Consider the following 23,877-nt stretch of genomic DNA (forward strand, 5'->3'; position numbering starts at 1 on the left):
GTTTTGAGATGTTTGTGTAGAAAATAACCTACTTTTAAACCAGAATACAACACATCATCCATGGTTTACACTCTCTGTTCACTTTAAAAGACCCTGATTATCCGTAAACGGCTTAAAATTGTATAAACGTCATAACCAGAGTTTAAACTGAATCTTTTCTTATGACGTGGCATTACAAAAAGAGTGTTTAGAAGAAAACCGGAAAGCAAATGGGATCCTGGGCTCCATCAGGAGAGGGGTGGTCAGCAGGGATAGGGAGGTGATTGTCCCTCTCTACTCTGCTCTTGTGAGGCCCCATCTGGAGTACTGTGTCCAGGTGTGGAGCCCTCAGTACAAAAAAGACATGGAGATTTTGGAAAGGGTCCAGAGGAGGGACAGGAAGATGATCAGGGGGCTGGAGCACCTCCCCTATGAGGACAGGCTGAGGGAGTTGGGTTTGTTCAGCCTGGAGAAGAGAAGGTTGCGGGGTGACCTCATTGCAGCCTTTCAATACCTGAAGGGAACTTACTCCCAGGAGGGGAGTAAACTCTTCGAAAGGGCTGATAATAGCAGGACTAGGGGAAATGGTTTTAAGTTGAAGGAGAGAAGATTTAGGTTGGATGTTAGGGGGAGGTTCTTCACTAGGAGAGTGGTTCGGCCCTGGAACAGGCTGCCCAGGGAGGTTGTGGATGCCCCGTCCTTGGAGGTGTTCAAGACCAGGTTGGACGGGGCCCTGGGCAACCTGATCTAGTAAAGGTGTATGTTTGGTGGCCCTGCCAGGCAGGGGGGTTGGAACTACATGATCCTTGAGGTCCCTTCCAACCCGGGTCATTCTGTGATTCTGTGAAAACATATTACTATGGTCCCACATGATGACTCAGGCGTACCCACAGTGTTCAATACTAATTAGACCCACTCTTCCTATCCAGGTTTGTTAACGCAAACCTATTGGCAAACAGTAGATATCAGCCAATCTGTAAGAGCTCTGTAACAACGCTCTGGGTTACAACCAAAACCAAGCAGGGACACGCGAGTATCAGTGACGCTCTATCAATTCCGCACCTCGCGAGCAGCACCGCCCGTCACGCGGCCGTACACACGGCGGGGCGTCCCGTGTGTCAGCAGCCCAAATACAGCCGCTCTACCCGCCGAGCCAATGCGGGGAAGGTGCCGCTCCTCCCGTCCCCGCCCTCCGCTCCGTAGCCGTCCCGTGACCGCTCCGCCGGCCCCTCGCTCCGATAGGCGGCCGGGCGGGGCCGGGCCGGGGCGACCGTGGGGCAGCGCCGTCCGGGCGGCAAGGAGCGGAGACCGGGATGGCGCGCAGCGGGCGGGCGCTCGGCAGGACGCTGACAGCGGGGCTTGCCGCCGTGCCGCCACAACGAGCGGCCGCTGTCAGGTAGGAGGGCCGGGCCGGGGGAGCGGAGCGGAGATCCGTGAGTTGAGAGCGCTGAGGCGGTGCCGCCGCCCGGGGCTGTCCGCCGGTAGGAGCCATTAAAAACGACCCCCGAGCTCACGGTGCTGCCGCTGTGAAGGCGCCGAGGGGCTGTCACACAGCGCAGCGGTGGGAGCGGTGCCTGCGGCCGGGAGGGACTTGGCTTTGCTTCGAGGGGCCCCCGCCAGGCTCATAGAAATACTCGATGCTCGTTGCAGCTCGCACTTGTGTGCTTTCCTTTCCAAGTAAGCTGCTCCGGACTGAGGCCAAGCCAGCACAGCACGCTTTGGGAGCATCCATTCCTCATAGATGATCTCAAGAAACACGTAGCCTCAACAGTTAACGTTATAATTCTCATAACCCCTCCTTCCTTGAAAGGCAGCGTAGCTGAAGGATGTTATGTATTTGCAGAGTGTTTTTCAGCCTTGTGCTGAAACACGTGCAGATAACATTGAACGAGACGACAGTGCACTGGCACAGCTCAGCAGTCACAAACCAAGCACTGGAAGGCACTGAAGCTGGCTGGGACTGTGTGCTGTGAGCAAGACAAGACCTTCAATTAGTGCTTCAGAATAAGGTCTGGGCCAAAGCTGCCCAAACCTTCCTTCATCTCACAGCTGCTCCTTTATTTCCTACACAAATCTGTGCAGATCATTTCTAATAAGCTGGTGGGGGCATTTATTTCCCTCTAAACTCAAAACCAGTTTATTGTCTTCATTCCTTCAAGTACATTGACCATACAGGCTAATGTGGTCACTCCAGGGCTATTCCTGCATCTGTTTGCAATTGAAAGTTAGGTTGATTTTTAAAGAACACCATCATCATCAACTACTTCAAATAGCAATTTCAACTATTTAAAATCAGTAACTGTAATTTGCTGAACTGCTTTGGTGGTTAGGAAATGAACTGCATCCATCACTGCCCGCTGTGTTAAAGAAACAAAATGAGTCTTCTACTAAGCATGGAAGGTTGGTTCAGTTTTCGACTGTGTGTACAGCCCTGATTGTTTAATGAGACAGAAAAAGACCTTGGTTGGGCTTCAGTTTACGTACATAGAACTGCTGGCAGCAAACAGTGACGTTTGAAACTCCCTGGTGCCCCAAGCCCCCTAACTTCTGAGTTAACGTTTTACATTTCAACTGGCCCATCCAGGCAACAGCGGCACTTTAGCATAAGAGACCTGTTAACCACGGTGAGTGTTTGTTAGGCTGAGATGGGAGCTGAAAACAGTGCATCCACAGTTCTGTGGTTATTTTCAAGCCCAGGAAATGTTTGGTGCTGGGAATGCAATGCAGTTTCTGAAAGCACATCCAAAATACAAGCTTCCTTTTAAGAGAAGGAAAGCAGCAGAGGGAGCGTTGCTGTAACTGCAGTTGCAACCTCTGCCTGATCCAAAAGGGGAAAATGCTGCAGGGCATGCCTTGATTTTGCTGGTATGAAGTTATACTCTGCAAATGCGAGTGCACAGAGTCTCGTACAAGAACTCAGGCTGCCATAACGCCGGTGTTTAATGGGGGCCTTTGTTATTTTACTCTGCCAGCTTCTTGTCCCGTGACTGGGAGCTATTTTTAGTTTCTACTAAAGGGAAAAAAAAAACACCAACCCCAGCTCATGTTTTAAACAGACTGCAAACTGCTATGAGCCTTTTGTTTCTCCATGTAAACCCTTTGTGGAACCTTGTGGAGCAATCTGCCAGCTCACCTGTTGGGATCTGAAAGGACGTGCATCTAAAAACATTTTCACTGTTGCAGGCACTTGGCTTCTTGTGGTATTCTGATGACTGGAATTTCTCCTTTCCAAGTGCCTGTGCTGAGCCACACCTTCTCAAGGAGTTTCTTCAACATTGCTGCACCTCTAGTAAATAGAAGAAAAGAATACTCTGAAAGGAGAATCATAGGGTACGTATAGAGACTTGGAAACCTGTGTTTGCTGTGATTGATGGGAAACACTGGAATCCCCAAGGCTGAGCATCCCTGAGGATTCATGGCCATGAGACCGTGCCCAGCTGGAGGCTAGAAATAAGTTCTGACCTCCAGAACTTGTAGATATGGGGCTGTTCAAGTCTGAAGTACAGTACCAAAACCCGAGGAGCCCAGAATACCACCCTTGGTATACTGCAAAACCTTCTTATTCTGCAATGAAATAAAAACAGCCCTCAGAGGGAAGCATACATGGCCACTGGCAAAATGGGGGTATACCAAAAGGTATGAAAGCTGCTTTTTTTCCCCTTCTCCTGCAAATACGTGCCACGTTACACTTAGATTTTGTGGCACTTGTCAGTCAAGATTTTGTTCGCTTTTAGAAAGAAGGAAGATAACTGATTGCGGGACTAAGAAACACAGGCACACAGAAAAAGACTTTGGAATCCCATTTGCTCGTGGAAAATTTCTCATCAGCTTAATGAGATTGGGATCCGTTCCCAGTCTCCAATAGTAGAATTGGTTCATTAGGTTTAATGTGTCTGATGATACTTAACATCCATTTATTTAGTAATTCTTGAGCTGCCACAGACTGTGGGTAGTTGTTTAAAAGGAGCCTTTGTCCAGTGCTACTGTTTTTCCAGTGGGTGTATTAGTTAATCGGCTTGTTTTAGGAGCTAAGTAAGGAACGCAGCTCCATGTAAACCGTCTAGAACACAAGCCCTCAGTTCTGCCACACCGTTTTTGGTGGATGTGAAGAGTGCTGTTCTTTCACTGTGTGAAACATCACATCTACCTGAATGACGACACACCGCGCTGCAAAGAACTGCTTTTCTGTATGAAATCCAAGCACGCTTCCCCAGCACTGCAGAAAGTAATAGGAAGTAGGCCTAGTGGTCACTAACCTCACAGCTGGATGCCCTGTGGTGCTTTGCTTCCTTGTGCAAAGGCTTTCACCACTTGACACCTTCTGCTGGCAGAGCTTCATGTTTAGTTTTCAGAAGTAACGGTAGCATTTTCTGGTATCACCTTCACAACTGCCTGTGCTGTAAATAAAAGGTTAAAAGATATTAATACTGAACTCACAGTAAAAACACCACGTAATGTAACATTCTTATTTTCATTCCAGTTATTCTATGCAGGAAATGTATGAAGTTGTTGCTGTTGTGGAGAACTACAAGCTATTTGTGCCTTGGTGTAAAAAGTCAGATGTGTTATCCAAGCGCTCCGGGTACTGCAAAGCACAGCTAGAAATAGGCTTCCCTCCTGTGCTAGAACGATACACATCGGTTGTCACCCTGGTGAGACCACACTTAGTTAAGGTAACTTATTCTTTTTCTCAGTTATGGCTTTCCGTAACTCATGTGTTAATACATCCCAGTATTGCCTGTGGCACAAAACTGGTGCTTGTCCTTAACAACAGTTCCGCCTTTCTCTGTATGTGGCAATTTTGATCATCCTTAGGAGCAACAACAACAGTTGGTTACTATTCAAGATACATCTTTGGACATCTTATTTCTACTATTCCTTCCTAGGCTTCCTCTTACAGGACACTGCTCAAGACAGACATGGGTTTCATAAGTGCAGGGGGGACATGAATTGGACACTGGACAATACCAACACAAAAATCCTTCCTTTACCCTACAAAGGTTTTGGTTATGTTGCTCTGTGTGACACTGTGCAAAGGGGCTCTCTCACTGGCTGCACTATTACGAACAGTTCTCAACTGTGATGTGACCCTCACAGCCCAGCACAATGAATGCACGCTTCAGTAACGCTCATTTGTCCCTCCCTGCCTGACTGCAGCTTGGCTTCTCCAACTTTCTTGTAGGCATCCTGCACTGATGGAAAGCTATTTAATCACTTGGAAACAGTATGGCGCTTCAGCCCAGGTATCCCTGCCTATCCAAGGACGTGCACGTTGGATTTTGCAGTAAGTATGGTACTTAAAGCTTCCACGTGCTAGGAATAGGGCACCAAAATACTCTTTGGTTCCATTTAAAAAAGAAAGACTACGTGGTCCTATTTTCCGTCTGCCGTCTCACCCACCCACACTGAAACTGAGTGTGGAAACTGCTGTGTAGTTTTCCAAGTCTGTGAGATGTCCACATGCAATGAAACAGCCCAGGGACCGATATCTCTCACCTTAACATTCTCTGCATGCTACAGTTTTAGATAAGCAAATACAGAGGGAGAAATAAGGACCATACTCATGGACTTGGCTGTTTCCTTTGATTAGTTTACAACCCAAGTACTCTTGTTATCAGAAAGCAGATATTCTCCCGTCTATCCTGTTCGGCCAACAAGTCTGGCCAGCTTCATTTTCCAACTTTTAGCTTTACTGTTTCATGTATTTTAAGTCCTGCTGCACAGTTCTTTAGGGAAAAGCTGCCCTTCTATTTTAGGCTGTCATATGAATGGCCTGATGCTGCTGGCCTATACTGGGACACTGCTTTAAAAGATCTCTTCAGTTAATAAGAAAAAGAGCTTTTAGAGTATTTGTAAAGCAGGATATAACTTTCTTGGGTTAGTAACTTCCATCTTATTGCTGTATTGCACTTCAACAGATCAAAAATTAACCTATAGGCACTTGAAAAGATATTTCTCACAGCATTTCCTAACCATGTTTGTGTGTTATTTCCTCATGGCATTGGAATTTCTTCAGGCTAATAAGTGCCAGCTCCTGCTACTGACTTGTAATTAGAAAACCTGAGTTAAGCAATTGTATAAACCCTGTTTTTTAAGTACTGGGTTTGTGTAGGAAGCTTTTTTCCTCCACCAAAGCCACATTTTGATACTTGGTTGAGAATTTCTGTTAGAGTCAGATCTGGGCCTAAAATGGCCATTTCCATCTTCTTGAAGAAATGCTGTTAATACTTGATGTTGCTTATGTCACTGGAGATAACAGAAGCAAATACAGCCATGTGAGCAGTGGGCTGCCTCACTAAAGTACTTGGGCATTCCAACCCTTGCCCAATTCTAACGTGCTGTGCCTCCAGGCCTAAGCAAATGGTGACGATAAACATCTCACAACAAACTTCTCAAGACATGCTGCATAACTGAGGGAGAGACTCATTTCAGGAGTGCCAGCTGCCTGTAGAAAGCTTTGAGTTTTGCTTACGCTGGCACCCCCAGCCTGTGGCCTTACTGTTGTGCCAGTTTGATGGTTCATTGTATGTACGCCAGATGGTAATGAGTCATTATTTTGGGATGTTTTAGCTCCTAAGTGACTTGATAGATGGATTTAAGCACAACAGGTTGCCATCTGCAAGCTTCATCAATATATCCCACATCTCAAAGTTCTTACGTTGGTCCTGAACATGCTGCAACAATCCTGATCCCTGCTTTGCAGAGCTCTGCGTGCTCCGAGGCCTCTCAGATCCTCAGAAGGCACATTAATTTTACTGATGCTTGAGGTCAAACAAATGCAAATGAAGCTATGCCTGGCTCACAGTCCCTATAGTTAAACTGCTTCCACATTGCTATTCCTGCAGTTCACATGCATTACTCATAAGCCATTTAAGAGAATACATATTTGCTTTACTTCAAATTACATTTGCTAATTTCTCAAGTAGGACAAAAGACTTAAATCACAACCCAGAAAACATGCAGCTTTGTGGGGTTTTTTAAATGCACAAGAGCAATCTGGTTCTTTCCCTGACAGCTTTGTAGTAACTTCTGGAAGCTGTAGAACCAATAGCAGAACGTTCTTGAACTGAACTGGGGGTAGCACAGCAAAAAGCAGTTCTGAAGGCTGGCTGATGATTTGTAAGTTACCTCTAATGGCATTTTACCACAAGGGGACAGAAAGTATCTTCTTTATTTTTAACAGATTTCTTTTGAATTTCGTTCACTTCTACACTCGCAACTTGCTACACTGTTCTTTGATGAAGTGGTAAAGCAGATGGTCGCTGCCTTTGAAAGAAGAGCATCCAAGCTGCACGGCCCTGAAACAAGCATACCTCGGGAACTCATGTTTCATGAAGTTCATCAGACGTAATGGGGCAAACTCCAGCATCCTCCACCATAAACACTTTTTGTACACACCATTTGTACCGCAGTATCATGCTCCTTTTGGGGCACCTCTTTCAGACGTGAGCATTGTGTGTTATTTTCTACTGTACAAAACACACACGTTCAACTGAATGTACATATTCAAGCTGCTATCAGGTGCAATTCAGACTGTTACTAGGCGGTTGGTGTGTATGTGACACAAGGTAACTCAGGCTACCATTTAGTGGTCTGTCAAACTGCTTCTGTCATCATTTTTTCTGCCTCATCCAAGCCTACATCTTTCCAACACTGTAATATATTAACTCAAGTTTTAGCTGTTAGTAGTGTGAACGTTACTTAGTGAATGTCACTTACCAGCATGAACTCGCTCAACTCTGGCTGAGTTAAAGGGAAATTCTGACATGATGGCTTTAGGGAGTACAGATCACTTGTCCAGCATCAAGTGCTTGGTGCTTCTGATCCCAAGGGCTGACAGGGTTGTCAGGTGCCTCCAGGTGCTGTTGAATCCTGACGAGAAACTGCTATAGAAAAAAAATAAAGCAGCCTTACCACTGAGTTTTTAGAGGCAGATGTAACACAAAGAACAGCAGTTCCAGCTATACCCACTGTCTTTTCTCACTGGGCTTCAGGCACTATATTGTTTGATAATCTCAACATGCCACTGTTTGGTGTTATAATTAGGTCATACTGCGTATACCTGGCCTAATGCAAACAGCTCTCGGTTCTGTAATGTTATTTCACAGCAGGAGCTCTACACTCCCTTCTGTGCCTCAGTTTTGTCCTCTAGAACGAAGGAACAGGCTGTCCTACCCTTAGTAAAGGCACCCAAAGCCAACTGTCATTTAATGACTCAACATAGAGCAAGATTTTACTCATCTCAGTACTGTAGCGCCTTTTACTTATCAGTGCAGTGAAGTGGCACCAACTGTCTTGATTAAACCCGTCTTCACTAATTCTCTTCCTTACATCAGTACTCCTTTGAGTCTCTAAAGAAATGTGTATAGGTTAGAACCATTTCATATCCTATTGATGCACTTTGTCAACAGAACTTCATGACCTAAACTAGATGAAGTTTCAGGTCAAGTGCATATCCCTGCTGAGGTCAGTCAGGGCATCCAAAGCCTCTGCAATCCATATGGTAACAAAATAAGTGGCAAGATATCCCATAATGTGGAGAACACATATTTCAGGACAAAGGACAGACCTTGGGCATCTCTTCACACTTCAGAAAGTCTGAAATGTCACACCTCTGTGAAAGGCAGTTCTTGGTAGCACTAGGCAGCTGGGGAAAGTGACAGCTGGATTAAGAGGTCAGTTTTAAAGCACCTGGGGAGTTATAAAGGAATTTTGGTTTTGAAACCGTGGAAGGAAAAATGAAGGGTTTATGAACACCATCACGCTTCCAGGGATCTGGAAAATGGGAAGTGGGAAGCAGAAAGGAAAGACACCATCCAGCAGTGTTACCAGCTGTGCTGGGTTAAAGAAAAGAGTAGATGGTATGCAAAGCCAGCCTTAAGGGCAAACCTCACCTCGTGCGCACAACAGAACACGCAAAGAGCTGAAGACCACAACTCACAAGCCAAGGAGGAAACTACACACTGCACTTGAGCAGGAATACTATTTAAGTTACTCAGTTCTTAGCAAAGGAAACTTACCTGTTTCACACCCTCAGGGCATTCTCCCTCCTCCCACAGCACTGTGAGAAGTTGTCTGTTCCAGCATGTAAAACAAGCAGTGAGGAAAAGGCAAAATAAAGTCAATGCACGTGCCTTATTTTCATAGCATTGTTTAATATGTCAAAAGAACTGTCTGTCAGTTCAGCTGCGATATTTCTTACCAGAGTTAACGTCACTTCTATTTCTGCGGCACATTCTAGACAAGGAATGCTTCCTGGAGAGAAACGCCCTGTGGGCTTAAGTGTCACATTTCTAGTAAATCTTAGAAGTGGGCTATCAGGTTGATCCCAGAGCTACGGCTTCGTGTACAGAGGAATAAGGTGATACATATCAGTACTCTTGCGCAGTTTGTTTTATTACATGAAGGTCACATAAGAGTGTATTTGTCTACTTTGTACACAGTTGTCTAGTCTTATGCACAGTGGCTTCCAAGCTCTTCCTAGTTCTGGCAAGCACCAATAGATTCTGAAACGGAATATCAAGTGCTTGACTTAAGTTGAAATCAGAACCTCGGTAGATGGATCTTGTACTCAGTTATCAGGAATGTACAAATGTCTTTATTCAAAAAATACAAAATAAATTATCTGTAGGCATGGACAATGACTGTAAACAATTACACGTGTGTTAAATGAAATCCAGTAACTGATGGTTACAGTGATTCTTTTCAACACCAGCCTCACTTCAGTCACTATCCATCCTCTTACACTGACATCTGAGGGTTTGTTTCTTTAAGTCAGAACTGTCAGTCTTAAACAGCACAGTTCATGATGCATTGATAGCCCAGGAATTAGAACATGCCACCTCCCATTCCCCCGCCCATCCCACCCATTCCTCCCATTGCTGGCTCTTTTTCCTCTTTGGGAACTTCAGTCACTACTGCTTCCGCCGTTGATAAGAGAGAAGCGACACCTGCAGCGTCCATCAGAGCCGTTCTCACAACCTGGCGACAGGAAAGAAAGAACTCAGTACCCATTCAATATCACGTGCAGAGGGAGGAAGGAAAGCCCAGGCTGGTTTTGGTTACCTTTGTTGGGTCTATGATTCCTTTTTCTACCATATTTACAAAGTCCCCAAGCATTGCATCATAGCCGACTTCTGATGGACTCTGCAGTATTTTCTCAACTATTAACGAGCCTTCAACACCTGCATTCTTTGCAATAGTCATTGCTGGAATTCTCAGTGTTCTCTTTATGATCTCAATGCCTGGAAGAAAAAGGATTCACTCCTATTACCAAGACATACATTCAAGTGCTGGAGATTGATACAAAAAAAGATGCTGCTAAACCAGCAGAGCAAGAAGTTCATCTATTTTATTTAATTTAGAGGATGTGTGGAGGGAACTTGTTGAAATCTGTCCAAAAAGTACCCAAGAATATCATTATAGCAGCAGGTGTTTGTGGAACACTGTACAAAACCATCCTCCATTTGATGTGCTACAATGGCATTGCCACACCAAAGGGATATAATGTTCCAGTAACTAAATATTCACTGAAATCAATCTATTTAATCCTGTGAAGCCTCGGGACAAAAACGAAGTGTATCCTCAGGACATCCACACAAACATTTAAGTGAGGCACTTACCAATTTTCTGATCTTCATTAGCTGGTTTTAAAGCATCTAATGCTGGAATGCAGCGAAGCAAGGCACATCCACCGCCTGGAACAATGCCTTCCTCTACAGCAGCACGAGTTGCATTCAGGGCATCCGTAACTCTGTCCTTCTTCTCATTTACTTCAACATCACTCGTGCCACCAACCTACAAGTAAGCCACATGTCAAGGTCTGTAATGAGAAGCCCAGGTAGGTAAGCCTGCCATGGGACTGCTGCCACAAAATTAAACAGCTCTTCATGCCAAGGTCTAGCACTGTATTAACCCAAACACTCCTTATCTGGTTATGAGACAAGCAAATAATAACTCACATCAGCAATGAATGGCTGGTACCACCAATCTCCCTGAGTTACTCTGCCATTCTAAGTACAAGCTGCCCTCCTGGATCCTGGCAACATCTGCACCCCTAAGAACCCTACAGAGCTGCTCCAAAGGGGAACCCGATGACCTCAAAAGTCATAGAACAGCTGCAATGCTATGCTGCTGGTTCTAGAAGGAACTTCATGATCATCTATGTGCCATTTCCTGCCTTGGGAAATGACTAAAGATATTAGTCAAAGATGGATGTGAAAAATTAGTTTACTCTATGTTTCAGTTCTAAAAAGTTTCATTTCTCACCTTCAATACTGCTACTCCATCAGATAGTTTGGCCAGTCGTTCATTCAGTTTCTCTTTTTCATATTCACTTGTGGTAACTTCTAACTGTTCAATGATTTCTTGAATGCGTTTTTCAATCTGAGCCTTCTCACCCTTCCCCTTTAGAAGCATGGTGTCATCTTTGGTCACAATGACTTCTCCGACTTTCCCGAAGTCGTGAGGCTGAATATCTTCTACATTTAGGCTCAAACCCTCCTCTCCAAACACCTGAACACATGACAAGTAGAGATGGAATTCACAGCTTTTCCATGTATGAAATTCTCATTTACAGATTGACGACCACACGTACAGCAGCCTAACAGCACACAACCACCACACTACTAGAATCTAAGTGCAAAGAAGCTCCTCCCTTCTCCTTCCAGACAGTGGCAATAAACTAACTGTAGAGGAATTTGTTGGTTCTGGTACTTCATCTTTCATTAGGTTTCAACATATATTTCAATAACCAGCTTTGAATCCCAGTATCATGCTATGATTCTGAAGCACGTATTAAAAGCATGTATTAACAGAGAGTAACAAGCACATCAACGACTCTAGAACTGAGGTAGTAAAACTAAACACAGCTGTAAGGTAGAAGTAACTAAATTATCCAGTCTATTCTTAACCTTCAGAACAATTACATTCATCCTAATTCAAGTCATAAGAAAGCAAGTATATTTGGCTTTTTCCTCCAGAACTATTTTGGACATTTCTCCTCTAAGAACCCAAATCCTGCAAGGAAACCCTGCCACTTATAGCCACCTGTTACTCCAAGCTGGCCAGAGCTGGATGACACAGCAAGTACCACCATATTTGCTCTTGTACTTGTTCAAGCATTGGTTACTGTTACCCTTTTGGAAGAACAAGAAACAGCTTGCAACACAGCAAATTGAAACCAGGGACCTAAAACTAAATTATTCACCTCCCTAAATAACACTGGTGTTTCTTAAAGGAAGAAGCCAATTAAAAAGTCATTACTTACAGCACCACCTGTAGCAATTGCCATATCCTTGAGCTGGTTTTTCCTGTTGTCACCAAAACCTGGTGCTTTTACAGCAACAACCTGGAGACCAACCTTGAGCCTGAAGAACATAATTGAGAGCAGTATTGCCAATGTGTTCACAGAACAAACCTCATTGCTATGAACTATTTTGGAACAAATCTAACAGTCAAGCAAACAAGATCTTTATACACTGAGCTGCTGTTGCTCAAACAAGTAGCTGAGGAAACCATTGAAATTCAGCCCAAGCAATATCAGCCATGGCTGTGTGTAAGAGTTGTTGCTTCTTAGTACTGGGAAAATTCTAATACATGCTTTCCTATGTATTCCTTCAGAAGTATGAAAATGCAGGAGGGAAAAAAAGAGCAGTATTTGCTGTTCCAAAGCTGTCAAAGTATGAATTTTAAACCTTACCTGTTCAAGACCAGAGTGCTGAGGGCTTCTCCATCAACATCTTCAGCAATAATGACCAAAGGTTTGCGGTGACTGTTGGCAATTTCAAGAGCCGGAACTATGGACTGTACACTGGAAATCTTCTTTTCACTGATTAAAACGTAAGCGTCCTGGAATTCACATTTCTGCCCTGCAGAAGCAATATGCATTGTCTGAGCAATCTCGTTATGAAAGCATATCCAGCCTTCTCTAAAGCTTACTGTGCAGCCTGAGAACTACTGTTGTATCTTTTAACTTCACAACAAACAAAAGACCCCTACAAATAATGACAACCACACATCCAAAAACCCCACAAAACCCCCAGTGCTGTCCTCTAAGACTTCCAGTTTTGTTACCTGCAATGCTGCAGGGCCGGCTGAATGGTGGCACAGACACTGTTCACACTTAGCAGAGAAGTATAAAAAGTATAAACAGCTTTCAAGCTTTTGCCATGTTTCTGACAGGGGAAGGACCCCAACATCTTATTGCCATGCTAAGCAGCATAACAGCCTGTTTTAAGACACACCATTTTAACATCAGTGGAGCCATTAAGGTACCTGACACACAGTTCTGTTAACTCACCTTTGGCTGTGTTAATAAAATACGGAGATATGTAGCCTCGATCAAACTTCATACCTTCAATGATTTCTAATTCATCATTTAGAGTTTTTCCATCCTGTTTAGATACAGAAAGTCTTATCAGAGATCTGGTCACAACATTACCACAGCATAAAAACTGCAGCACATCTGCTTCATGTGCTCTATCTCAAAGGAAAACAATTTTAAGACTGATGCAACCCTGATCTAAAAGGGATGGGAACAGAAGAGTAGTGGAGGGTACTACTGTATGTGAGCAGCTCCATCACATGCCACACACAAATGCCAACCTTAACTTGGAAATGTGGATTAATTGCTCTTGGTCCATATGCTGACAGCTCTCACCTTAACAGTGATTACACCTTTCCTTCCAACCTTTTTCATGGCATCAGAAATTATATTGCCGATTTCCTGATCTCCATTCGCTGATATCGTGGCAACCTGAAAAAGCAAAATGCTTCAACTCATTTCACAGTACTCATCGTTTGTTTCCTTACTAGAAACGAATGAAACCACAGCTCAGAACAACGAACAGTAGCACATCCACACCAGAACAATACAATGGATACAACGGCTTGTGGCTTCGCGGCAGCCTGAGCTCTGGGCTATACCCCACACGCTGGGTTCATGCAGCACACACATCTGAATCTGCAGCCACAAGAGGAAATGAGCCTCAAAGCCCAACACGCCCCCAGCAGGACAAACAGCAGAGCATCAGCCTCAACCTGAACCTCCCACAGCTGATGTGTTACAAACACTCCCACAAGTCTGCCATCACCAAACCCACCAATAGCCATTTTTGCTTCCAAATAATCACATTAATGTTTTACAGTTACTTTGTGAAAACAATCCTGATTAAAACAAACTGCCTAGTTCTGAACCAACATTTACCTGAAGACAGAACACTGGGCATCTCAAACAACTCATTCTATGGGTTACCATGGACATCATTCCATGCGATACATTCCAAACCCCAACACGTAAAGACAAATACTCAGCTGTTCTGTATCCAAACCTGAGTTCAGAAAACTTTCTGAAGTCAAATTATGTGTTTGTTGTTTTTTTGTTCGTTTGTTTTTACCTGTGCAATTTCTTCTGGAGTTGTAACTGGTTTAGACAGCTTCTTCAGTTCAGCTGTGATGGCATCAACTGCGAGCATCACCCCTAGAGACGAGTGGAATACTTGTCAGTGAACAACACAAGGCATATAGCACAGAAAAAACCCACTTGATTCTACAACAAAAGGCAACTCATTGAGGAAACCAGACAGATTTAGCATGTGCAAAAGGAAAAGCTAGCAATTAAATATTGAAAACATAGGTGAAAGAATTACCCCTCCTGATTTCCACTGGATTAGCTCCTTTGCTGATCTTCTCAAAGCCTTCTTTGGCAATAGCCCGTGCAAGTACCGTTGCAGTAGTAGTACCATCTCCCGCCTCTTCATTTGTATTATTGGCAACATCTTGAACTAATTTGGCTCCGATATTTTTGTATTTGTCCTTTAAGTCGATTGCCTTTGCCACTGTCACTCCATCCTTTGTCACTTTGGGACTCCCCCAGCTTTGCTCAATAATGACTGTTCTTCCCTAGGGTGACAAACAAGAAACATTAAATGAAAGGCAGATAACATAACACAGATAACCCTCAAATCACAGTAAGAAGCCTATGATTGAAACACAGCCATAGGAAGCTCGATTCTTTGTGCATTTTGAACAGAGAAACGTTACAGATCTCATTGACGATGACTATGAGGAACAGAAAACCCTCAGTGCAATTGCATTCACGTGCTGCACTGACTTCTCTAGAACTGGTGGCACTTGCTTTAACTAAAGCTGAGCTATCCTAATTAAAGTACAACATTGATAAGGAAAATTAAGGACTATACAAGGAACACAGGGCAGATATATCCTCTCACACAGGTCCCCAGCCTGAATAGCTGCCCCAATCAATCACACTCCAGACTTTCAGCTGGAGACAGCAGAAGCAACCACCTCCCTAGCACTGCTGCCCTGAATCCCTTCAGCTACGGTGACAGCTGGAATACTTGGAGGTGGGGAAGGGAGACCAAACACCCACCTCACTGCTCTCACTGCCAGCACAAGTCCCCTCAGGTGGCCCATCAGGCCCAGCTGGGTGCTCACGCTGCTGTGGCTGTGTGCCAGCGTGGCTTCAGCTCTGAGCAGAGCCTGGCTTACAAGCCCAGCTATCCAAGGACTCGGATACAGCGTGCTACTACTGTGGTGCACCGTGTTCCCTGCCCACTCATGTCTGCCTTAGTGTTACAACTATGCAACACTGCTGTGCAAGAGGCTACGTGGCTCCTGAAGTACAATTAGCCCTAGGAACTGCATAAAAGAAATGTAAAGCTTCAGTTACCAGCTCTGTGCACATGAGAGAGCTGGTACACGGCTCATTCTGTGCTGCAGAACAATTACATCAAGTTAATATTTAACACAAGTTTTTAGTGCTATTTCATTCAACCTACAATGTTACTAAATCCAAAGAAGTCCTTCCTCCCCTCCTTGGTTTGCTCCATTTCACTTCTGGTTTTGAACAGGCCTTATTCCAAATGGGTTTGGTAGTTAGGAGTAACTAAGGAAAACCTACTTACATCCCATCGCATTGAACAGCTTACACTCAACATGAGGATGTGATGATTGTGAATAGAGGAAACACACTTGCATTATGAGTGGCCCTGCATATCAAGGACTACAGTGACAAAGCAATGGGCCTGTTGGCAGCAATGTCCAAAGATTGTGCAAAACTGGAAATCATGCTCCTTTAGACATGAATGAGTGCAGAAGGGAAGTTTCCTCATAAGTCTGATATTTCTTCAACATGCTGGAGGCTGTATCAGGAGGTGTTACAGAACCATCAATCTCTACAAATACCTGGAGACCAGCAGACGCACTGAGTGCAAATGAACAAGGATTCCATGAGGTTGCACTACGCTGCATCAGGATGTGCCCTTTAACCAGCACATTAAAGCCAAGCTCAGGCATTCACAATGCAGCCTAAGCCCAAACCAAGCGTTAAATCAGCTGATGACACTGCAGCCTCTTATTGAGAGCTGTTCTTATGGAAAGCAGCCAGAGATTGCTGACATCGCTGCTCCTCAACCTTAACTGTGTCCAGTTAATGACACTTGGAGCATGTGAAGTTCCAAAGGTGTGCATAGGAGAAATAATTTAATAGGTACCAAGCAGCCTTGAGAAGATTAACAGATAACAGGTCTGAAATCATAGAGAAATCACTATCTGTACCTGATTTGGAACAAACATTGCTACAGATGTGAAGAAAAAAGGCATCTGTTCCTTTAGCAGGAGCCTCATTTTGTGTTGTATGACTATGCGGAACACAGCAGCTCATTTTCTTGCAGAGGTTCCCAAACTGCATTGCACCCTACAAGCAATAGATGCCCCTGCCATGGATTTTCCAGCAAGGTTAAAGCATTTCAGAGCTGGCTGCAAGCTCAGCATTACGCCTTGAGTGTTTCCACTTTGCTGCTGGTAGGAGATGAAAGGATATAAAGCTGTAATTTGGCCCGATAATAAATAGGCGCTAATGTAACTGTTCCCTTTGGAAGGAGTTAATTATCTACCACGCCGTTAGGGGCAGTAACTCGAGCCAACACGCGGTCGCCCCCTTGCCCTCCTTAGTGCCTAAAGGAAGGCAGGCGCCCCTCACAGGGAGCAGCGGCCCGTCCTCCTTTGTGCCCACGGGGTCGATGGCAACATGGCCACGCAGCTCTATCCACGTGCGAGTAACGGGACTCCACGCACACTATCGTCGCCTATCGCCACGTTTTAAGGCTCGCCCGCAATAGCAGCCCGTCCCGCCGTTACCTTGGGCCCCATGGTGACGGCTACGGCATCTGCCAGCAGATCCACCCCCTGCAGCATCAGGGCCCGCGCGTCCGCCCCGAACTTCACATCCTTGGCGTAGGCCCGAGTCAGGTGCGGGGCGAGCGCTCGGGATACCGGCCTGATCTGGCGGAGTACGGCGGGCAAACGGAGCATGTCTGGAGGGTAAAACCCGATGTTAAAGCCATATAGATTTAAAACAGCACACGGTCCGCCCGCAGGCCGCGCTCGGGGCCACATGCCCACCCGTCCCCACAGCAGGACGCGCCGCAAGGTCAGAGCCCGCCGCCCCCTGCCGGCCACAATGCAGCCGGCCGCAACACAACGGGGCTGTGAGGAGCCACAGCAGGGCTGTACACACACACACACACACACACACACACCGAACCAGGCGTGCAATGAGAGCAAGGCCGCCCAAGTCAGCACGCGGCGCTCCCTCAGCACCGCTACATCGCTGTGAGGAGCGGCCCGCCCCAGCTCGGCTCAGCTCAGCTCGGCTCCCCACTGACCTGCGTTGTGCCGGCGGCGCGTCCCGTAGCGCTGTGTCGGTGTGCTCAGCTCTCCGCTCCGCACGGCGCTCAGGGCGGCGCGCACTCACACACTCACACACTCACTCCCTCACATGGCCCCGCCCCCGCCGGGCACACACTCATGCGGCCGAACCCCGGAACCTGCATAGCGTCTGGGTCCGCCCATAGAGAGAAAAAGGATCTAGGCGTACGGCGCGCTCTGCGCATGTGCAGGAGGCGCCAAGCATGAATCATCCATGTTCCGGGGCTCGCCAATTCCAGAACCTTCTGGAATGCCCATGCTCGCCCCGGGTCAGAGGGCGGCTGACTTCACTTCCGGGTGGCAGCACCACCCCGGTCCCGGCCCGGCCCCGAACCGAACCGCCACAGCACCGGGACACACACCGGGACACACACCGGGACACACACCGGGACACACACCGGGACACACACCCGGACACCGGGACGGCAGATAACGGAGCCGCGGCACCGGGCGGCACGGCTGGGGGCGGGGCGGGGCCAGGAGCGAGGGTCGGCGGCTGCGCATGCGCACGGGGTGACCTTCCTCACGTGTGCTTGGAGCGGCGCGGTCACTCGGTGCGGAGCGGGACGGAACAGAGCCGCCATGGTGAGTGAGTGTGTGCGAGTATGTGTATATGTGTATGTGCATGTGCATGTGCCCCCACAGCCGGCACCGCGCCCGATCACGGCCCCGTGTTCCCGGCCCTGCGCTCCTGCGTGGGGCTGTGCCCGCTGCTGCGCCCCGCCCGTCCGCAGGGCAGTAGGCCGCACTATGGGGGTGTCGGCAGCTTGGTGCTGCTGGAGGGTGATTGATGGTGATTGATGCGGCTGGTGGGGCTGTGGGGGGATGGAGGCAGGCAGCGATAGAGCGGGTGAGCCCTTCGTTGGAGTCCTGCCTTAGCGCCCTATGGACGCTCGGTTAGACCGGCCCGGAGCTGGGAGTGGGTCTGCAAGGTCACCGAGTCCTTGGGGGCTGCGTTGGGGGCCGCAGGAGCGGGAGGGAAAACGGAGCTCCCGGTGCTGTGCTCTGTAAGCTGCTCCCATCCAGGGCTTCTCTGCAGCAGCCCTAAGGGCACAGCTGTCCTTGTACCTGCGTCAGTGTATCGTTATTAAGATCCTTATAAAATTAGGAAACGTAAAGTGGCCGGCGCTGGAAAGGACCACGATGATCATCTCGTTGGTGAGAGCAGGCAGAAGGACACAGTGTTCCCTGAAGCTTAGGCACAAAGTGGCAGCATTCTGCGTTCTGATTGCAGTTGAACAGAACGTTTGGTTTCAGGGAACGGAAAGAGAAATTGATCAGCACTGGTATTTTCTTAGAATGAAGGTCATCCCGGTTCACAGTCATTTCCATGTCTTACATCATTCCAGTAATAGCAGTTTAGCTGGGGATGCATCTCTCACACGCTGCCTACAGCTTCGTTTCCCCCTAGTTTTAAAGCTCCAGTGCTGATCAGTGTCAGTGGAGGGTGCCCAGCTGCCAGGCTGCTTCTAGCCATTTCAGTGAGCCCAGGGTACCTGCCTTGCATCACACTGTCTCCATGTGGCTTGGCAAGGCTCCATAGCTTTCCTCCTAAACCACAGCAAATTCCTTTTCCTGCCCCTGCTTGGCGGGGTGCTGTGCTTGCCTTCATCTCCTGTGTGGGAGCTGGAGCGCTGCTTCCATTCCAGCTAACAGCAGTCTTCATTTGGACTTCAGACTTGATTAATTCTCTTACATCACCTGAAATGCCATGCCTTTAAACTGCCCAAAAAAGACAGGCACCAGCTACAGGCCTGGACTGACAGTTAGTTACTATAAAATACTCTGCTACAATGAATGAAAACGCAGCTGCCCTCAGTCTTGACTGAGTTCTGTCTTTGTGATCACCGAGCTGTTCTCAGTGAGCCGCTGTTCTCAGTGAGCCGCACTAAGTAACGGTTTAGGATTAGCCACGTGTGGCTCCTGCTCCACCTGCTGGAGGCTCATTCCCTCAGCTGGAGCGAGGAGCCTTAAGGACACAGAGTGCCCAGTGTGAGCAGCTTGGGAGCGAGCTGCTTCTGAGGAGCTTGAAGCAGTCATAGCACAGCTCTGCAATGCAATCACAGGTGGTATAATTCGCTTCTATGGAAAAGAAGTGCTCAACTTTCTTCTTGTTCTCTGACACCCACTTAGTTGTGGGGTTTCTTGCTTTAGATGCGCTTTTGTTCATCTGTTTTTCCTTTAACGTTGTGACCCTTCACAGGCAGGAAAAGCATTTAGGAAGTTCCTTCCCCTGTTTGATCGCGTTCTGGTTGAACGATGCGCAGCAGAGACTGTAACCAAAGGAGGCATCATGATTCCAGAAAAAGCTCAAGGGAAAGTGCTGCAAGCAACAGTGGTAGCAGTTGGATCTGGAGCCAGAGGGAAGGTAAGCATCCAACTGAAGCATCAGCTGGGGCAGCTGGAAGGTGGTAGCAGGAAAGGGATGGCTGCAGAGTACGTTGAATCATATAGCACAAAAACTGAGAGGGGTGATTGAAGGTGGAAGTGCAGGTTCAAAGAAGAGGTAGAAGGTTTTCAGTTCCCCTGCCCGGCTCTGGCCTTGAATTCCAGTCTTCCTTTGAACATCTGCAAAATGGAAAATGCTTGCTTTTTGAAACCAGCTATTGATAAGCATCCTTAAACAGTGAATGGTTACATGCTTTTCTTTGTTGTTCTGCACGTGGCGTTCGCTGTCTTGTCCAAAAAAATCATTGCCCATAAGAGTTGGGCTTAATGTACAACAAAAAATCAGGACTTGGTAGAAATAAATGCCAGTTGAGCTTGCTTAAGCTTTGACTGTTGAAGATCCTGAAGGAGACCTTTTAATGTCTTTTCACCTTCTTAAAATGCCCGTGGTTAGTAGCTTTGCTACTGGAGGATCTTTCCCCCATCTAAATAGCGGTCAGTTAGTCCCAATGACAGAAAGCAGGTTAACGTTTAACTTGAGTGTGTTGACTCAGACTTTGCCTGTGAGTCTCTCCAAAGATATCGTGGGGTTTCTTTTTGTCTCTGTGTCTGCTTTTCAAAGCAGGATATTGCAAAGTGGTTCTGTTATTTGACTTGTTTGCAGTATGGAGCAATTGTGCCATTACCTTTCCATTGAACTGGAGTAAAATGAAGGGTGTTTATTTTCTTCCTTTCAGGATGGTGAGATTCATCCAGTGAGTGTCAAAGTTGGTGAAAAGGTTTTGCTACCAGAATACGGTGGTACCAAGATCGTGCTAGAAGATAAGGTATGTTCTCCTGTTTTGTGGATGTAAAATGACCTGGATTCTATAATGTCACACAGTTAGCAGTAAATATGGTATGTAGTATGTGAGCTGTGGTCAGCTCACTCCCAGTTTGGTACTTTATGATGTGTGGCAGCCTTCAGTACCAGATGTTATCTGCACAACAGCTGATCAAAGGAGTTTTGACGCTATTATTTCTTATACTTGCAGGACTACTACTTGTTTAGAGATGGTGACATCCTTGGAAAATACCTGGACTGAAGCTGGTGCAGTATCCGTCATCCATTCCACTAAGATTCTGAAATGCTTTCTTTCATCGTGTAAATAACGCCCTTTATTTTATAATAAGCAGGCATCGAGTCTCTGAAGTAACTTGTGATCTCACTGTAATGATGGAACAGAAATAAAAAGTATGTACAGTCAGAAATGGGTTGCTCTTGCTTGAGTTCCACTCAGAGTGACATGCAGATGACCACCATCCAGCCTTAATTATTCCAAAGAACATCATTTTATACCCTTATCTGTGTACTGGAATTGTAAAGGCCTTTACAATAAATTTCTAAAACCTTGCTGCTTCTGTCTCAGTTTCTGCTACTGCTCTGTGAAACTGAGGAGCACTTGTGTCATGTCCTTAAGTCAGATTGAAAGCGGTTATTACACAGAGACAGTAGCTTTGTCCCACCTCAAACTTGATCTGAAGTAACAGATTCTTTTGGACTTAATTTCCAGTAATAGCTACTGGTAGATGACAAGATGTTTGGTACAGGGCTGATGCTGATCTTAATGCCGTGATGGATAAATAAATGTACTTTATCTTGCCAGCTCTTCCTCACTGACAGCTTAGCAGAGAGCTAACACTGTTTCACAAATTATACTTCACTTCTCTTTAATGTAGCACTCTTAAACAGTAAGATATTTACTCAACTCACACTGAAGCAATCGCGTCGGCATCTTTGTAACCGCCCTCTTTTGCCTTGGGAATGGATTCAAGGTTATTTGCACTCACTGCACAGATCTGCACTTTATACTGTTCCTAGATATGCCTTCACAGTTGGTATGTGTTGACCTAGTAATGCAGTCTGAGAGCATAGGCTGCCTTAAAAGACTTTGATGCAGGCTCACATGAAATCAACCCATGCAACACTCAGTGCTACCAAAATCAAAGTAGTAGTTCTTATTGCATTAAAGCTGTTATAAAATCTACACTGCTAGATAAACTAAGCCTGCAGATAACCACAATGGACTGTAATAAAAAGCTTTTTATCAGCTTCCGTAGCTACATTGAGGAAGTTCAGCTTCCACATACTCTAAAACAATGTATTTTCTTGCTGGGGGTGATCTGTTGCCACTTCTTACACAATGTTAAACATCACCCTGCAGTTTCATTACAAGATGATGCATTGTCACCCCTAGCTGGTGACCACCTGCTTTGGAGCTGTAGGCAAACCTTGCACAAGCTGCTCTGTTGAGGTGGTGGTAATGAATTCCCACTAGGCAGGAGTGGGCACTAACAAGGTAACAGAGAAGTCCTTTGGCATAACAGGCAGACCTGAAATCTGCCCTGGGGCAGTGGGACTACAGTAATTACAGCAGCGCACGTTAGGGCAGAGATGAGGTTATCTCACTGTGGATATCATAAAGGACAGTATTGCACAACAAAACACAAGCTCGGTGAGAAGCATTATCTTCCCCTGCAGCAAGCGTGCTTTTATCTCGTATGATAAGGCAGGTATTCTGGTGTAACCACATACTGACAGGGGAAATATATTTAACGTATCCACAGCTTAATTAACTTACAGAAACTGGCTGACATCTTAAGGTGCAGTAGGAAAAAATGCCCAACAGGTAAATGTTTAAGCCTAGAATTTTAGCATTTAAATACTGTCTTTTAGAGATCATCTGTATAGGATCCACACTCAGGAGGTTCTCACTTTTGTTCTTGAGGAGCTGCTCTAATCCATAGTGCTGCAACCTGAGACCAGGCAACCCTGAGGAACAGAGGTAGCACATACACCTCGAATACCTGCACCACTTGGCTTAGTCCTTGGCCAAGGCTGCCCTGCCAGCCCAGCCTTCACCCAGCAGGTCTGCACTGACCCTGCACTGCCATGTTGCCAAGTGCACAATGTAGATCTCTGCTCCAGGCCCAAACTGCAAATCCTGCTTCCAACCCCAGGAGATTTTCAGCACCTTGCTGTCATGCTAATGAAACGAAATACTTCTTGGGCCTATCTAGTCTTTATACAACACATCCAAAACAAATGCCACATGTTCTTCAGAAGTTTCATGGGAATAATAAATAGGTGGATAAGAAAAAAACCCAAACAGTAAAAGCATCCCTTAGCCTAATGAAATGGAGGATGTGCTTGTGTGTTGGATGGTCCATAGACAGAATGTTTTATTGCTGCATCAGTAAGCTGTCCTTGTCAGCAAGGACAGTGTAACCTACTACAGCTGCCATTACTGTTTTTTAAGTTCATGGCTGCATAGCAAGTTTTATATCCTCTGGGTGACAGAGTGGAGGTCAGTATCAGTGACGAGCATTCGTGTGCTATAAGAATTTAGACCTGTTTGCTACACTGATTTCTAGACCTAATGCATGCAAAAAAAGAAGTCACACACAGCCCTACCTGTTCTTTGGGGAGGATCCAGTTCTTTGCAGCTGTCTGAAGCATAAAGAATGAAGTCAGACTCCACCTGTGTTTAGTACTTCCTTTTCTTTGCATTCTGGAAAGGGTTCCGATGGCAGCAGCAGTGCTGCTTGCAGAAGGCTTTTCTCATCACGCCTGTTACCTGCCACAGTAAGAACAGCATGAAGTTTTGCACCCCACTAAGCAAAAGGCCCAGAGAGGAACGTCCAGGCCGTAACAGTGCAGGGGTAGGATGATCTTGGCTCAGTATTCCCCTTTTTGCTCATGAAACAACACAGACCAGCTAAAAAGCCTGGATGTGGAAT

General features: G+C 46.1%; 4 protein-coding genes across 7 annotated transcripts in view; 2 read left to right on the forward strand and 2 right to left on the reverse strand.

The window, feature by feature from the left end:
• The window catches only part of SF3B1 (splicing factor 3b subunit 1), a 31,337-nt gene extending 21,503 nt beyond the window's left edge, over positions 1-9,834 (reverse strand). The window contains exons 1-4 of one of the 4 annotated variants that reach the window (XM_085552854.1): positions 9,000-9,834; positions 7,699-7,865; positions 4,236-4,376; positions 3,113-3,265 (exon numbers count right to left, since the gene is read on the reverse strand). The gene's annotated coding sequence lies outside the window, so the exon portion shown is untranslated. Of the gene's footprint in view, positions 1-3,112; positions 3,266-4,235; positions 4,377-7,698 lie in introns of all 4 variants that reach the window. The other 3 variants (XM_085552853.1, XM_085552852.1, XM_085552851.1) reach the window with 3 other exon arrangements.
• Positions 1,243-9,633, forward strand: COQ10B (coenzyme Q10B). Its single transcript, XM_015867673.3, has 5 exons — positions 1,243-1,375; positions 3,163-3,309; positions 4,460-4,652; positions 5,162-5,263; positions 7,163-9,633. The coding sequence occupies exons 1-5, from the start codon at positions 1,293-1,295 to the stop codon at positions 7,328-7,330; spliced, it is 693 nt and encodes a 230-aa protein (XP_015723159.2). The 5' UTR covers positions 1,243-1,292; the 3' UTR covers positions 7,331-9,633.
• On the reverse strand, positions 9,115-17,781 carry HSPD1 (heat shock protein family D (Hsp60) member 1). The gene is made up of 12 exons (XM_015867672.3): positions 17,667-17,781; positions 17,140-17,315; positions 14,628-14,880; positions 14,376-14,458; positions 13,640-13,735; positions 13,280-13,373; positions 12,680-12,848; positions 12,248-12,347; positions 11,248-11,493; positions 10,602-10,776; positions 10,045-10,223; positions 9,115-9,960 (listed from the first exon to the last, which is right to left on the reverse strand). Exons 2-12 carry the CDS (start codon positions 17,311-17,313, stop codon positions 9,808-9,810), a joined length of 1,722 nt encoding a protein of 573 aa, XP_015723158.1. The 5' UTR covers positions 17,314-17,315; positions 17,667-17,781; the 3' UTR covers positions 9,115-9,807.
• Positions 17,782-18,224: 443 nt separating this feature from the next.
• HSPE1 (heat shock protein family E (Hsp10) member 1) lies at positions 18,225-21,490 on the forward strand. Its single transcript, XM_085552879.1, has 4 exons — positions 18,225-19,775; positions 19,913-20,077; positions 20,835-20,924; positions 21,132-21,490. The coding sequence occupies exons 1-4, from the start codon at positions 19,764-19,766 to the stop codon at positions 21,180-21,182; spliced, it is 318 nt and encodes a 105-aa protein (XP_085409005.1). The 5' UTR covers positions 18,225-19,763; the 3' UTR covers positions 21,183-21,490.
• Positions 21,491-23,877: the final 2,387 nt, after the last annotated feature.

The sequence above is a fragment of the Coturnix japonica genome, chromosome 7 (genome assembly GCF_054131305.1).
Source record: "Coturnix japonica strain WE chromosome 7, WE-NBRP24, whole genome shotgun sequence".
NCBI classification, from domain to species: Eukaryota; Metazoa; Chordata; class Aves; order Galliformes; family Phasianidae; genus Coturnix; species Coturnix japonica.

Coding starts and splice junctions, on each gene's coding strand:
- COQ10B (XM_015867673.3), top strand. CDS start 1,293: ATGGCGCGCAGCGGGCGGGCGCTCGGCAGGACGCTGACAGCGGGGCTT. Junction 4,653..5,161: donor TGAGACCACACTTAGTTAAG/GTAACTTATTCT, acceptor ACTTTCTTGTAG/GCATCCTGCACTGATGGAAA. Junction 5,264..7,162: donor CGTGCACGTTGGATTTTGCA/GTAAGTATGGTA, acceptor TATTTTTAACAG/ATTTCTTTTGAATTTCGTTC.
- HSPD1 (XM_015867672.3), bottom strand. CDS start 17,313: ATGCTCCGTTTGCCCGCCGTACTCCGCCAGATCAGGCCGGTATCCCGA. Junction 11,494..12,247: donor CAATTGCTACAGGTGGTGCT/GTAAGTAATGAC, acceptor TCATGTGTTCAG/GTGTTTGGAGAGGAGGGTTT. Junction 10,224..10,601: donor TAATGAAGATCAGAAAATTG/GTAAGTGCCTCA, acceptor TTTTTCTTCCAG/GCATTGAGATCATAAAGAGA.
- HSPE1 (XM_085552879.1), top strand. Junction 20,078..20,834: donor GATCTGGAGCCAGAGGGAAG/GTAAGCATCCAA, acceptor TCTTCCTTTCAG/GATGGTGAGATTCATCCAGT. Junction 20,925..21,131: donor AGATCGTGCTAGAAGATAAG/GTATGTTCTCCT, acceptor TTATACTTGCAG/GACTACTACTTGTTTAGAGA.